Source organism: Pholcus phalangioides, unplaced genomic scaffold (assembly GCF_987345545.1).
Source record: "Pholcus phalangioides strain wild (caught in Gottingen) unplaced genomic scaffold, Ppha-v1.0 ptg000017l_1, whole genome shotgun sequence".
Taxonomy (NCBI): domain Eukaryota; kingdom Metazoa; phylum Arthropoda; class Arachnida; order Araneae; family Pholcidae; genus Pholcus; species Pholcus phalangioides.
The window spans coordinates 38,823,782-38,840,957 of record NW_028301610.1 but is presented as its reverse complement, the minus strand read 5'-3'; the positions used below and the strand labels follow the sequence as shown (position 1 = coordinate 38,840,957).

Below are 17,176 nucleotides of genomic sequence, written 5' to 3'. Positions count from 1 at the left end.
TCAAAGACAGAAATATGTCATATATGGAGATTTTAATGCAAAATCAAGAGCATGGAGTCCACGACCAATGGATAGCAGGGGTAGAACCTTGTTGGATCATATCAATCTATTTGATTTGATAGTCGTAAATGACCCTGCAAGTAAGCCAACATATTCTTTTACAAATAGGATTAGCTGGATCGATCTGACATTTATAAAGAACATGTCTGCTACTGACATCCTCCATTGCCAGGTTTCGGATCATGAAACGCTTAATGACCATACACTTATACTGTTTGAAGTGGCTACTAGTGTCCCAACGCCGTACTTCAAGAAAACCTTGAGAATGGCTGACATTGACATTTTGAATTTAAGAATGGAAATCAGTACTTTTGCACATAAACTGCAAGAAATAGAAATAAAGGCATCGAATATTGACTCATACATAACAGAAGCACAGGATGGCCTTTATGAGGCTGCGATGAAAAGCAAAAGTAAATTTTATAAGAGAAGGAACGACGCCAAATGGTGGACAATCGACCTGAAGATCAAAAGGAAACAAATAAGAGCCCTTAGGAGGAGATTTCAGAGGGAAAGGAATAGTGATGAAACAACAAGATTGAAGTTGCTTCATAAACAAGAAAAAACACGATATAAAAGAATGATCATTGACACGAAGCGAGGTTCACTTGGGGATTATTTGGAAAAAATATCGGTCAAAGATGCCTTTGGCACCCCATATCGAATCTTAACAGACAAGATAAATAGGCCTACTGTTGCAAGTCGCGTAAGAAGACTAGATGGAACAATTACAAACACATATGAAGAGACATTAGCAGAGTTGGACAGCCATCACTTCAGAAATACAACCTATGATGTTGACAACATGACACCATTTGACGCTACAATGATAGATAGAGAGGCCGAAATAACAGGGGTAGAACTAGAGAGTACCATCGAACAAATGAAGATTGGTAAAGCTCCTGGGACAGATGGAATAACTCTGGAGTTGATAAAAGAAATGTGCATTGCAGACAGAAAAAGATTCTTAGAACTACTGTGTCAAAAACAGTATCTTTCCCCGTCTGGGGGAAGGTTTTAGATAAATTGTTGACGAGAAGATTAACAAATTACTTGGAGAGGTGTGGAAAATTGAGTCCCCGACAGTATGGTTTTCGAAAAGGTCAGGGTACTAATAATGCCTTGCATGCTTTGACCCAGAACATAGAGAATAATATACAAAGAGGCTTTTACACATGCCTCATCACTCTGGATGTCAAGAGTGTGTTTAACTCTGTTATATTGTCTGGAATAAGCAGTCTAATGAACAAATACGAAGTGCCAATACCACTAGCTAACATGGTAATGGATTTCTTAAATGAAAGAAGTATATTCGCAGGAGATTTGGGAGAAGTTAAATACTATAATATAGGCATGCTGCAGGGCTCATCCTTAGGCCCTATACTTTGGCTTATATTAATCAACGACCTATTGGAAATGCACTTGGAGGAGCACGAACAAATTCAGGCATTTGCCGATGATGTCATAATTTTACTTAAGTCGACGAATTACAGCATCTTCGAACAAATATCCACTCCAATATTGGATAGAGTACACACTTGGTGCCAGACCCATGGATTAACTCTTAGCTTTGATACATGTAAATATGCAATATTCAAACAAGGCCAGGAAGTGAGACGTTATCCTCCCATAAGACTAATGGGAAATAGTATCCCCCATGTCAATAAGATAAATTACTTGGGTGTCTTGCTGTCACATAATATGAACTTCACAGACCATCTAGATATGAAATTAGATAAAGTGAATAGTTATATTCAAAAGATAAGAATTGTTAAGGCGATGTGGGGCTTATCACCAATAATGGTGAAAGAGATATACATTACTTGCGTGGAAAAAATGGTGCTCTATGGAGCAGAAGTATGGTTCAAGGAACTACAATACTTGGAATCAAAACTTGAACAGATACAGCGAACAGCATTGTTGATCATCACTAAATGTTATGACAGTGTTTCAGGTCATGCTCTACAGGTTCTTTCCGGCTAGCTTCCCCTTTTCTACAAAGCAAGAAGCATACACAAGATGTTCACTATGTTTAAACTTAGAATGCCCATTCAAATAGGATCGAGACAAATACAAGCCAACAAGGTTCAAGAAGATGATCAGGATTTTGACGAACCATGAAAGATGATAATCCTCAACTACGGCAGAGAGGAAATAGACACTAACAGATACTCAGCATACACAGATGAATCAAAAACAGACTTTGGGACTGGCCTGGCCTACATCATATTTGAAGGAGAGAACATTTTATATCAAGATAAAATAAAATTGTCAGATAATACTTCAGTTTTTATGGCAGAATTGCTTGCAATAAAGCTGACAATTGTAAAAGCAATTGAGCTAGGATTATCTGAAATTGACATCTCGAGCGACTCGATGTCAGCAATAGAAAAATTGAAATCATTAAAGACAACAGATAATATTATCAAAAATATTAGACAGCTGCAAGAAAAGATCAGAATAAGATTACATTGGATAAAAGCCCGTGTAGGCAACCCTCGCAATGAACTTGTAGGCAACCCTCGCAATGAACTTGTAGACAGACTGGCTAAAGAAAGTACAACAAATACTACCATCGATATTCACTGTAAATATTCAAAGTTCCAGATTCGAACTTTATTAAATCGTGACAATATGATCCAGTGGCAAAACCTATGGGACAACTCTACTAAAGGTCGTGCTACATATTACTTATACCCGAAGGTAAGCTGTAGCAGGATTAAAGGCAACTTTTATGTTAACCAGATACTGACCAAACACGGCGCTTTTGGTTATTATCAAGGGTTGAGACAGCAGAAAGATGACTCATGTGTAGTTTGTGGTGAAAGTTGTGCAAGAAGAAGACATTACCTGTACGATTGCCGTTACTGGAAGAGTGAAAGAGAGACAATCATACCTCCGGATAAAAGAAATCTTGACATATTAACTCTTTCAAGAAACAAGGAAATTTATGAATTTTACATAAGAGTCATCAGAAAATCAATGGAGATATATATCGAATATTGGTAGGGAATAGTGGAGGTGAAGGAGGAAAGAAAAAAAAAAAAGGGAAGAGAGAACTTTTCCTAGCTATATTGCAAATAATGTGTGAATACTGAATTTTGTGACATTTTGATTTAAGTTTTATATTTTTAAGTTATCCCATAAGATTATGGACATATATTTCGTATTTATTTTTAGAGTGAATTTGTTGTTTTGCATAGTGTATAATCTTTCTGTTCTTTATAAAACCCCAAAAGCTGAGGGGATTATTATTATTTTTATTTATTTATTTTTCCTCACAAACAGGCTGTTCGCTTTGATGGTGTTTCTGTAAATGTCTAGAGTCTTATGCGATCTTTCGTATCTTTAATATTGTTTCGAATTTTGTCGAAGCCCTGATTTCCATGTTCCCCCATCCCTTATTTATTTTTATTTATTTACTAATTTTGTTTATTGTTGTGCGATTGATTTTGATATAATTTTACTTTTATTTGTTGTTTTTCGATATACAGTTGGAGAAGTAAATGGAAAGGGGGAGGGAATGGAATAAATAGGTAGCTTAAAAATTAAAAAAATATATATATGTTTTTAGACATCTCTGAGAAAATTGAACTCTTTGTACTGAGAGGGATTGATTGAAATGTTGAACTTCAGGACCCACTATATGCCTCTAGGGGCGGATTGATTGAAACCACACTCCACTGGCCCAGATGAGATCCCAAACCATATTCTCAAATTCTGTGCAGATGATATTTCCAACTATCTTTTAATTATCTTTAACATCTCATTGAATACCTCCCACTTGCCCTCTGACTGGAAAACTAATAAAAAATAATACAGATTCACAAATCAGGTCCTCTCTCTAATCCCCTAAATTTTAGACCAATTGCCATCACCTCTACCTGCTGTAAGCTTTTCAAGCATAGTTGCCAAGGAAATCCGTTCACACCTTGACTCAATTTCTTTTTTTCCAAACCAACACGGCTTTAAATCATCATTATCTGTTTCCACCCCCAATTAGCCCTTTTCATTCATGACTTATCTAATAATACCGACAACTGATATCGTATTCTTGGATTTTTACCAAGCATTTGACACGGTGCCACATAGTAAATTTCTTCTGCAAAACCTTGGCTTATGTGTTCCATTATTGAAATGGGTGAAGGCCTTCCTTGTTGATCGCAGTCAGTTCGTTTGTTTCAAGGGTCAAAACTCCTCATACCTTCGGGTCAAGTCTGGCACGCCTCAGGGATCGGTCCTCTCCCCCCATTATTTCTAATTTATATTAATGACCTACCATTATCAATCAATTGTTCCATCAGACTTTTTGTCGATGATTGCATTATTTATAAAAGAATTTACAATAGATCTAACCAAAATTCTCTCCAGCACAACATTAACAGTATTTCCGAATGGTGCTCGTCTTGGCAACTACCCCTAAACATCTCTAAAACAGTTTTTATGAAACTTACTCGTAAAAGATCTTGCTTCATTTTCCCTTACTCAATTAATAATTCTTTAATAACAGGTTTCCCATTACAAATACCTGGGTGTGATAATTTCTGCTGACCTTTGTTGGAACCTCCACATGGACTATATATTTCAAAAATGCCTTTAAAAACTTTTTCCTTCATCTCGTAACCTAAAATATTCTACCCTCCCCCCTCTGATATCTATGCTTCCAAACTTATATCCTTCCCATCCTCTCCTATGCCTGCAAAATTTGGGATCCCCATACACAAAGCAATATAGATAAGTTGGAATCTATCCAAAACAAATCTACTCGCTTTATTTCAAACTGCTGTTCTTCCTGTTTCCATCACACAGCTCAAACGCCAACTTAATACCCTCCCCACTTACCTCCCATAGATATATCGCTCGCCTATCCCTACTTTTCAAAATTATCCATGGCTATTTTAACATTGACACTACCCACATTCTAATCAAATCTTCACATTTTTTCCAAGAGATTCAATCACTCCCAAAAATTGAAACCCTTTCTTGCATACACAGATTGCTTCAAATATAGTTTTTTCCCATGTACAATTATTGATTAGAACAACCTCTCATCAAATTCTGTAGACAGTACTTCAATCTCTGATTTTGTATGTAGCATCAATCGCCTATGTCAAATCCCATCACTGCACTCTCTTGTATAGGCCTTGGCCAAAAAATATTGTATAAATAAATATTAATCCAGGCCTGAGTCAGTGGTGTAGCAAGGTTTTGGTCTGTGGGGGAGCGAAATTGTGAAAGGGGCCATTTTTTTGTTCTTGCTTAAGGCGCAAACTTAAAATTATGCATTAGTGGAAAGAACTTTAAATTTCCCAATTTAAAAAAATCAACTTTTGTTTTCAGTTGATGTTATTTTTCAAATTAAATTAATTACCTTTCAATTGTGTGATTATTGTATTTTAATTTTTTAATTAATTTTAAATTCCATTTTACGTTTCATGTGCTTAAACAAATGCAAACACCAAAAACAACTGGAAAGTCACCCTAAAAGATAGTTGTAAAAAAATTTAGATTAAAATATAAAAAATGTTAAGAGAATAAAATAAAAAGGAAAAAATATATATATATTTTCTCTCTCTCTAAAATTATTCCAAGATATGAAAGTACAGAGAAATCTTCATGCTTCCATTTAATCGATTTTATCATGTTACACTCTTATTGTAAGCACGTATCACATGTACACTACTTCTACTCAATCGTGCATATACTTCCAAGACATTTCGGAAAGTTCTTTCTTATATTATGCTTGAGCACATAACGTATATATGATGTCATAGTTATGCATGGGTTTCAGTTCGAGAAGTTTTGCCGTCTGTCTTCTGTATTAGAAGTAAAACTGGCGGATGCCTGAAGTTTCGTGTTATGCAAATACCACGGTGAAAACATGTCTGTTCTCTACCGAAAGGCTTTCTAAACGAAATAACGGTTAGCATTCGTATCTAGAAATTGAAAAAAAAAAAAAAGACTCGCTTCAATCAACCGCCACTGTGCAACTAGTGAAGTTCAAACCGGGATGAATCCACCATGATGCCCACATGATCACAGTGGTTATCACATACTACTAGATTGCAGACGCACAAGCATAGGGTGGCCTGAATCCAAAAATGGTTTAGGAACCACTGCTTCAAACGAATTAGTGTGCACCAGAAATTGTCATGTGTGTCCGTAATCTACTTAAGTATCTCTGAAGCGTGTTTGTAATGCCACTGCTCATCTTCTGAATCGAAGTGAAAGTGGTAGGTGTATGAATCGATTGAAATATTTTTTTATGTTTTATTATCTACCAGCTTTCTTTGGAGATGCTATTTAAAGGGGAGTTTGGCTCGAAGTTGAAAAACTTAAAAAGGAATTGTGCATAGTATATGTATATTTATTTCTAGTGACATAAATTCATGCGATGTGTTTTATAACATATCAGAGAAGAATGGAAATATGTCGAGTGATGGGTGGTACAGCTTAGCGCAGGGGTTCTCATACGTTTTCCATCCGTGGTGCTCCATTACTTTAATCAATGCTTATTCGTGGCTCCCCAGAGCAGTTTAACAAAGAATCTCTTTGAAAAACCTTTGGGATACTCTGCGTTGGATTTTTGCCCCTCATAATTTGACCAGAGGGCCTTAGGGAAAGTGCTGGGAAATCTCGCGACGCCATAGTTCATATTAGAAAGTACCATAAGCCCTCGGATAAGTGCTAATTGAAAAACACTAGATAATATTTTGAGAGTAGACTTAACGTTTCGTGGACACTTCTTGTTTTTCTGAAATAGTATATGTATGTATCTTCACACACAGTTACTTTTAAACTTTCCTCGTAATACATAGAAAATTCCAGGCACAGTCCAGGTGTCTCAAGTGCAAAAGGGACTCATTACGAAGATGAGATCCAGTTAAAATTTTTGAGAGTGAACTGAACAGGTAGAGGGCCTTAGAAAAGTCCCTTTGATGCTCGTAAGACAGCAATGTGTAGACCACCAATGTGTTGTTGTGGGAAATAAAAAAACATATAACATCCGAAAAATTCTGCTTTAAAAAAGCTGAGTATATATAGTATATAGTGCATTTATATTATTTTATTTCGAAAATACTCAACGGATTCTCAAAATGTGTGTGCTCGTGACTCATCGCCACCCTTTTTTGAGGGACGTCTCAACGCGTTGGTGTATTGATGCGTGCTCATTCAGTTTTTTGTAGTGAGGTTTTTTTTTACATTAGGCCAGGGGGTTCTCAAACTGTGCACCGCGACACTCTAGTGCGCTTCCAATCTTCGTCAGGGGCACCACAGAGCGGTGACCCTGACAAAGGTTTTCCGAAAATATTTTTTGTTAAACAGCTCTAGGGAGCAGGTGGAGCTCGTGGATAAGCATTAAATAGGGGGAAAGGGGCACTTCGGGTGGAAAAAGTTCAAGAATTACCTGCGTCAGGCTATTCTGGGCAGTCACGGATAAATGATGAGAAGTCGGCCGGGGGGGAGCCACGGGTGTCAAAAGTTTAAGAAACACTGGATTAATTGGAGGGGAGATATACGCGTCATGAGTTAACAAACACACCGGCCATAACTTTTTGCAGGGAATAATTTCTCAGATTCGTCACACTGCTGTATATGCATAATGATGAAACAAACAGTGATTCATAGGAAAGAGAACTTACACCGTGAAAAAAGACAATATGTTTCTGAAAAAGTCACATTTTGACATTTTGAACTATGCACTATCACCGTATAATATAGTACAATATATTGTCGTACAAATATAGAAGACTATAATTTCCTCTCCCATTCTCTACACATCAGAGCGCTATTGACCCAAGATTATAGGTTTTTATTTACCCACCTTTAAGAAAAACTCTTCCAGAACCCCCCGTTGTGCTCCAAAATCTTGGGTTTTTAGGGCTCAAAAGCTCATAGCTGTTTTCCACCTGATCCTAGTCTTTGACACTGCCCTAAACACAAGCTAGTAGCTCTTGCCAAGGCATCTGCAGATAACATGGCATTTCTAGGCATATGAATCTAGCTAACTCCCCTATATAAAAAGTGGTATTTCTAGGAGCTCAAGCTCTACCTAAGGCGCCCAAAGAAAAGGTGGCACTTCTTGGAGCTTGAATCCTAGCCATTACTTCATAAGTTCAGTGATCTGTCCACAATAGGTTCCCATGCCTAATTTCTTCAAAAGGCACCTTAGTCGCTCTTGGTGGCCCTTCAGAACAGAATGAACATCTTGTGAACGCCATGTAGTCATACCTATGAATGGTATTTCTAGGAGCTCTACCGAGAACGGCGAATAGCAAGAGAAAAAAGTTAGAGCTAGAAGCGGGCAAGATTCTGCCTTTTAATAAAGGTGGGGAACAGAGGCTGAGAGCTGAACATGCTTCCAGATGAAGAGCTTGAGAGCAATTGCCAAAAATGGTATAATGAAAACCTCCACTTTCTTTTTTTCCTTCTTCTCTCAAGGATTAGTACAAACCCAATCACTATGAAACTGCAGGAGGTGCAAAATATAAATGTAGATTTTTTTTTTCCTTTACTCATCATTTTAGTCAATGAAGGTAGAAAATGAAAAGTCAATATTTTTCAAGTTTTTTTAAAGATCAGAAGTCATTTAGAAAAATAGGCGCCAATGTAGGCAAAATTTTGACTGGGTTAGCAATCGCTCCCTCCGCTCCCCCCCTGGCTACGCCACTGGCCTGAGTACAAATAAAAAAAAGCTTTTGCATCATGGAAACATTGAAGCTCATCGATCCACAAGTTAGACTCACAAATGAGCCACCTGCGACTGACTAATCTGTGCTCTTGGAACCTAGCTTTAAATATAAAATATAATTCATAATGGCAGAAGAAAAACTAATTTCAAATGTTAAGAGTAACAGAAACATGGCCAACTATTACAATCAAAGTTTTGAAATGTAATAGTTGATGCATAAAAAAATTGAAAATTGACAAACGTATGATGGTAAACATATTTTTACCTTGGAATATTGCTCAAAGCTTTTATTATGCCATGACCATCTAGAGTTTCAGAGAAATGAGCATATATTGGTGATAAAGTGACACTGGATATGCGCTTCAACTCCCTGGATGCACATCTGTAATAGTTCTGAAGAATATTTTTGAAAAGATAACATTCTTTTTTTCCAGCTTACAATTAAGAAACACATAAACTGAGAAAATCATTACTCAACATCAATGTGTTATGAATTCCAATTAATTTTGAACTAATTTTTTTTTTGTTTATTTGAAAATTCATTAAAAAAATTTGAATTGAATGTGACTTTAATTTAAAAATTTTTCTTAATAAATTCAATACATATTATTTTTCATAATATTTGTAAACTACCTCAGTTTGTTTTCATGTTTGAAGCCTGTAATAACTTAAAAATAACTTATAATAATGTGTTATGTTTAAATCAGAAAAATAATTCAATAAAAAAAAAACCAAGTGATACAAAACTTAGTGAAAAACTTAAAAAAACGAATATGCAGAACCATGGCACACCACTGTAATCAGATCAGTAAATTGAGCCCTCAAATCACAGAATTCTTTAAATGTCGGGATAGAGGGTAAATGGGATCCTTGGTAGAGTACAACATATGTTGTAGTTGCTATAAGTTTATAGACTGTAGCAATATGGGTGTTGTTTGAGCAACTTTTCAGGACCATAGCATGCCCTTTCAGGGTTTCCTTTTAAAGGTTATTATTATGTAAAAAAGTGTAAATTTTTTGTAGGGCCTCCATTTGGCTTGGGGCGCTGGTTGTCCCATCGCCCGGTTGCCCCAGCCTAGTTATAGGCTGGCTAGTTACAGCCTAGTTAGTGCTATGGTCCTGATGGTTAGTGAAGTTATGGAGATATTTGATCATTTTGTCACACCACTGTCATTTTCTGCGCACAAGGGCTAATTAGACCGGGACCTACAATTTATTGCTGATTTTCGAATGCCAGCCAACCTCACCAAGAGGTTACCGTGCTAACCCCTCAATGTGGGACTCCCTGTGGTAGCAATCTTTTTCTGTGGTCATGTTTCCATTTCTGTTGTACCCCCGTGTCAGGAAAGTTTCTGACAAGGCCAAATCGGGTATTAAACTCCGAAACCTCTAAACATCCTTTGGTACTTAAGTGAGTACCTGGGCTACTGCGCCCTGTTATGGGTATAAATCTTGACAAGTGAAGGCAGGGTTGCAACTAGGGGCGGAGCAGGCAGGTCTGCATATATATCCAGTTTCTCTGTCATATTTTTTCATTCACCATGTGTTGGACAAAAGGGTTTGTTTTATGATGAACACTAATCTTGTGCGTGTTGATACCTCAATAGGTGTTTTTATTGTTACTCTATGAGCTCTTGTAATTTGTTGCTAAATTTTCATTTGATAGTCCACTGACACATTATGAAGTATAATATGGTTCAGAAATTGCATATGCAGAATGAAAAATCAAGGATGGCAGTGAATTTCTGAGCAATGTGAAGTACTTACATGAGGTAGCTTTTCTATGTCAATCACATAGTGCACTGAATTAATTCATTTTTTCGAAAACATCAACATGACTCATTAGTAGAGTAATATACTCATTATAGAGTAATTAGTAGATTATCTATATAAGATACTTCTCTGCTTACTAACTGTAGGCAGTAAGAGTGATTTAGCCATTCCCTATCGACCTTCAATGGGATGAGCTCATTCCTGTTGAAATTGAGAGTTTTTCTGTGATTTGGTGAAAAATGTATATAAACATTCCTTTATCACTAAGAAAGTCTATCAATGCAAATAAATTTTGAAATTGTGCTGTTTATTCAGCAAAAACTAACAGCCAACAAGCTTTTCAACTCATTTTTTTCAAGATTTTCCATCATGAACTGAATGAATGAGAAACATGTTTTGTAACATGGTAAGACTTAGTCAATCATTTCTGATGTTCCTATCAGTTGAAGAATAACCCAACAATTTTTGAAAAAAGAAAGAAAAATTAAAAAAAAAGGTGTAGTATCTTGGAAATGAGAATAAATATATTTTGTTTGCTCAGTCAAAAGCATGATATATGCGGTAAAATCATGGCTGCCCACCAGGGCCGCAACTAGATGTTTGGTCACCGGGGGCAAGCGCACATTTTGGTGCCCCCTTGTAATGTTGAAGGAGAGGTTTGAGAATAAAATTTGTACCCCCCTCTGGTCCAGCGCCCGGGACACGAGACCCGCCTGCTCCCCCCCTAGTTGCGGCCCTGCGGCCCACATTATCCAGCAGGGCACCTAGGCTGGGATCTTTTGTGCTTCATGGCCTCCTCCATATATAACGAATTTATAGTGTGAAAAAACAAAACATAATAAGCTTGTGCCCTATCAGCCCCACACTTGTAGGGTCATGGGTAAAATAATAAGAAATGAAGATGCTCTTCATGGTGTGACATTATTCCAGTGAATTCAAAGCAGTAAAAGCATCAGAATCTATAGAAACGCTAAATGAATTGAATAATGTATGGTGACCAGTTTCTCCAAAAGTGTGCCTTCAAATGGTACAAAATTAGTTCAGGTAAATGCAAACACCATGATAAAATATTTGTTCTTCCAGTATTAATGCTTGCCTAAGAAGACTCCGTTTCAGCATATTTTGCAATTATATTAGTGGAATAGCTCTCTCTCAGTCAAAATGAATACTACCGTTTATTCTAGGTAGAACTTAATTTTACTGCTCAACTAAGAAATCTAGAACATTTGTGTTTTAGGAGTTCAAAAGCCTTAAGATGAGAAAAGTCATGGAATTTCAATGATGTGGGATTACCCATTCAAATTTAATTGCTTGTTAAAGTAGCTTTGCAGTCAAAATGACTGTTTTCATTGTTCTAATGTTGAAGGGTTAAGAATTACGTTCAGGCTCAGAAATAAAATATTATAGAACATAAAAAATGGCTTTTACTTGTAAAGAGAAATAAATCATGCTGAGCAGTATGAACAAATTGATAAGCCATGGTAGAGTATAAATAGTGACTACAATGCAACCAATCAATGCATATGATTGAGCCAGAAGGATGTTCAGCATAAAAGGTAAACTATCATCCACATAATATACATCAGAAGAAAAGCGGTTGATAATTCTTCCCAAAGGAGTTTTACTGAAAAACTCAGGTTTGGCCTAAAAGAACAGGGGAAAAAACCACTAATAAAATTCAAGTAATAAAAATCAGGCAAAAAAATATATACAACATAAAACCACAATTTTTTTTCAAACACTATAACTGAACATACATATTTTTTTCAAGGAAAATTAAAAAAAAAAAGGGTTATATACAAGATGTGACAAATAATGACTACCTTTACCAGTCAAACTTGGTTAATTCAAAGTTCAAGGGGATAGAAAAAAGTTTGAATTATCCAATTCATCAATATAGAACAACTATTTTCTCACTAAAAAATCAAAAATTCCTAATAACCATGAAAATGTATTGAATAGTGTCACTGTCTTCCCCCACAGGCCCACCTACAAAAACCTGCCAATGTTTTTGCTTGAAAGTTGGTTTTTGCTAAAAATCATTTTTTGTTAGTCCACAAAATGTCACCTACATTTATCATTAGCAAAAACAACTCGACCTTTTTAGCTTTAGTTTTTTTTAAATAGCTGAATGCAATTTATTTACATGGGAGAATAGATCATTATTCTAATGTATACAAAGTACAGGTGCACCTACATCAAGAAAACATTGGGCTGAAAGTTGCTGGTCGACCTGTATACAGGGTGGTAACTATCCACTGCCCAATAATTACACACGATTTCTCATGAAAAACTAATGCAGAAAAGCATTTTTCGTTTTTGGATCAGACGAATATTAAGTGAGTTATGTTTTAAAATTTTGTGATGTGTAATTTTTCTAATGGTCAGTTATGTGCGGAACACCGTACGAAAGTACATTTCTCCGCCAGCAGCAATTTGTCACTTCTTGAAAATGAACTAAAATATTCAATCAAATTAAAAGCCAAGAGTTCTGCCTTCTTTTTTGACTGGCGCTTTTTCTTGTATGTAGTGTGATATTATAGCCTTGTTATTGCGTGTAGCTTACGTGTTAGCTCCGTCCACTATGTTGGCAAATTTATCACCAGATTTGTAAAGTGTTAGTTAAATGAGATCTATTCGAAACTTTTTTAGCCTAATCAATACTTTTTACCAAAATGTGGTAATTTGTTCACCTTTGCTATCAAGTCAAATTATTTGAGGGAAAGTGCATACAGTGCATATGTGTTTACTGTGTTATCATTATTTTAAGTTGTGGTTTTAATCAGATTACATATTGATCAATAAAATGGCAATATTTTTTTAAGTTTTTTGAACTTACATCGAAACTGTTACATGTAAAAAGGTAGCTTGACAAGTGTGATGGTGGTTAATTCAAATAGTAGCTTTGGTGAGACTGGTGGAAACAGTGAAATAATAACTATTCAATCGGAAACTTTTAATCAAACTTATTATGTTATGAATTGAAATATTCAAAATCATTATTGGTTTCAGATTTTTTCTATTGATTACGCTACTTAACACTGATGTTTTTCTCAGACTTCAGTGATTTTAGGGTACTTTTGAGGCACTGATTCTGAATCTGAAATTGGTTTTATCAGAATGGCTCTAGTTTTTGAGATAAAGTGAAAATTAAATTTCAATGGTAGTACCATAAGCCTGGTGCGGATCTGGGGGGGGAGGGGTGATCATGGTGATTATAATGTGATGCGAAATGTGATAATTCATGAAATTTTCGGAACTTTTATATTATAAATATTACATTCAATTGATCCGTTGAAAACTACCTGCATCAACGTTTTTGATTAAATAACAAATTCAAGAAAACTTTGACTAAAAATAGGAAAAACCAGTACATTTTTTCAAAAAATTCAGGATGGAGAAAAAACAACAAAAAAGGACTATTCCAGAAAATCCTTGACAAAATGCAGGACGCATGGCCACCCTATTCAGTGAGTAATTTATTTTTGTAAAATCACCCCTTCCAACAGCGAGCTCTAGATTCGCCCATGCCATAATGAGCATACAAATCATATTGAAACTATGTGAAATGTAAATTATTAATAAACTTAATATCAATACATAAAGATCACTGATGTCTGGTAATGATATAAATGTGATGATGTGTTGAATAAAATAGGAAAGTAAATAAAAATTTGAAAGCAAAATTTCTGAGCAAAAAATAATATCTGCAGACTATATTGAAATGAGATTATGCATTATCTCAAAAACTAGAGAAAATTTGGCAAAACCAACATCAGTTTTGAAATCAGCAGCCCGAATGTACCCTAAAACCATTAAAATTTCCTTTGGGAACATGAAAGTCCTACGGAATGTTTCTGTCCTAAAATTTGACTATGTTAATGTTAATCTACCTACAAATGTTTAGTTTTATGATAGTTATTAGAACCAGTGTTATTCGAAAAAATAATTTTCAAGAATAACTTCATCCCTCTCAAAAAATTTTTAAAGGTAGTTTGGTAAAAGGAACAGATTTCTTTCTTTCAAACCGAGCACAACTTCAATCTATCGAAATGGCCAATTTACTACCAAGTTGTGCCTGACAGTATGATCAAGTATCTAGTGTTGTGTCAGATCTTTCAATGCTGCCATCTATCTATATTTAAAATTGTGAGTGAAGTGTAATGATTGAATATTTGTACCATTGTAGGCCTGTTGCTTTCATCTGCGAGACCTTTTAATGGGAGATCTGAACAATGGTTTGTCTGCTGCTCCATCTCTAGCTGACCATCACTGAGGGTAAGCTCATTGAGTTTACGCGTCCCGCCCTTAAGGCATGTGCTAATTCTGAAGGTCAGACGTTGCGAATGAACCCAGCCCAACAGGAGAAGAATTGGGCTGGGGCTACTCGCGCCAGTGTCATAAATTTAAATTCAAATTAAAATTGCATTACATTTTATTTTATTTATCCCTGTCTTGGGTCCCCACTCAACCCTGTGACTGGAACAAATTTATTTTACTAAAAGAACAAAATACAATTTGCACTTTTTGAAACAAAAAAAAAAATTTTAGTTCATTATTTACATATCTACAGTTCTCATATACACCAAATTAACAATTTAGTGGGAATCACAACAATATATAATATTTCACAAATTGAATTAACATTAATAATTCGTTCTTTCTCTAAGTTTATCAAGTTCTCTTTGGTATAGTTTACAATTCACTGACGTACTGAAGTGCACAGTATCCCATTTAGTTTTTTTCCATTTATTAAATTCTTCACAATTACCACATTTTACTTCTTTAACACAATCCGACTTTAGATGTCCCAGTTCACCACAGTTTTTGCATGTACTATCCCACTTACACGTCTTGGCCATGTGACCGAAAATTTCCAACAATTGAAGCATTGCAGAGGCCTGAGATATTCTTTCACTCTATAGCTCTTCCATCCACAAAATATGTATGGTTTATACATAATTTTCCTATAGGCACTACTGTTTACATGCAATATCCAATTTGTTCCTCTTCTTAAGTCATACTTAAAAACTATGCGTATTTGCTCTTGATCAATTTCTTCTATTTTATTCTTTACTGCTTCCAACAGTTCATCTTCTTTAACATCCTTATCTACTGAATATATTATAATTTTCGGATCCCTTCCTCAAATTTGCTTGACTTTATATTTATCTCGTAAATCAGTTTTTTTCAAACTGTTCTTGCATTTTAATCATATCTCGATTGCTTTCCACTTCTACCATCACAGCTCCTTGCTTAGTAATCCAATGATCCCTAATGTTCATTTTATCTTTAGTAGGATTAAAGTCCTTTTTCAAAGTTTGTATTGTATCTCCTGTTTGCTCCAGTGGTTTTATCCGAATTATATTTCTCCTCTTCTTATCTCTATCAGTCTTTTCGAATGTAGGAATATCATCTTTTTCTTGGTCCTCCTTTTGCTTATCCTTAGTTTCAACAAATAATTTCGGACTACTTTCTCTCTGTATTAAAAATTCTTTCTCTTTTACGATCCTTAATATTTCACCTATATTTTTGAATACCAACATAAGCGTTTCGCCTAATTCTTGTCTAATTTTCTTCATCATTTCCATTCCTTTTTCACCTATTTCTCCCATGCATAAGAGTTCTTCAATCGCATGTTGTGTTGTTAATCTTTTACTGTAAAGTTCAGCCAAGTCTAATTCTTGGCTTTCTACACCTATTTTAGAGAACTGATCAATTCCTTAACTCACAGATTTCTCCAACAATTCTTCCAACCTGTCCGTCATTTCTCTCCTTATCTGTATTTCTTCAAAATACAGGTCCTTTACTTCCTCCAGATGAGTCAGTTCTTCCACCTTTTTAAATAGTTCCTTAAGTTCTTTTTCTTTATTCTTTAACTCTTTTCTAATCCTTAAGTTTTCTCCCGTTCTCTATTTAATAACATTTTTACTTTGTTATCTACTTCAGCTAAGTCTATAGCTTTTTTCATCTTATCTAGCTCAGTTTCAAATTTTAACCTCATTTGCCCCTTTTCCTTGTTGTGTTCCTGTATAACTTTATTATATTGTTCTTTACTCACATAGTCAATTTCAATATGGAGTACTTGTATTTTGCTCTCATCCAACTGATGTTGTATTTCACTAATTTCTCTACCTCTTTCTTCAAGTAGAATCTCTAATTCAGCTATTTATTTTTCATAACACTCCTTTTCTTAAACTCCTCTTTTAGTATAATCTCCAAGTCTGTAATCTGACTTTTCATCAGAGCAATCTCAGATTCTATTTGTTTTTGGAAACTTTCTTCTAAGTCTGACTTCTGTATTCGACCACTAGATTCAGATTCTTTTAATTCATTGACTTGATGAATCAAGTGAGAACATACTTTTCGCATTTCCTTTATCTCCTTAGTCTGCTCGTCATGACTCTTTGCCACTTTCCTAAATTCTACCAATATTTCGTCTACCTTTCCTTCCATAGCATCCTTTGTCACTTTAGATATATGACCCAAAGATTGAATTTCCCTCTTCTAATTTCTTGACTTATTGCTCTTAATTGGGTTCTAGGTTCAGAAACCTCACTGCTCATACTACTTCTTGCGTCTGACATGTCTTCAGTTTCGTCGGGTGAACTGTCATTACGAGTAAGTCAAACCTCTCCCGTTTGTCGACAC

At 35.4% G+C, this 17,176-nt stretch overlaps 1 protein-coding gene across 1 annotated transcript in view; it reads right to left on the bottom strand.

The window, feature by feature from the left end:
• The window catches only part of LOC149073030 (ATP-binding cassette sub-family C member 10), a 142,003-nt gene that overhangs the window by 44,726 nt on the left and 80,101 nt on the right, over positions 1 to 17,176 (bottom strand). Inside the window, exons 11-12 of the mRNA XM_089246106.1 lie at positions 11,954 to 12,169; positions 9,018 to 9,145 (exon numbers count right to left, since the gene is read on the bottom strand). Of these exons, the coding sequence (XP_089102232.1) occupies positions 9,018 to 9,145; positions 11,954 to 12,169 (344 nt within the window). The remainder of the gene's footprint in view (positions 1 to 9,017; positions 9,146 to 11,953; positions 12,170 to 17,176) is intronic.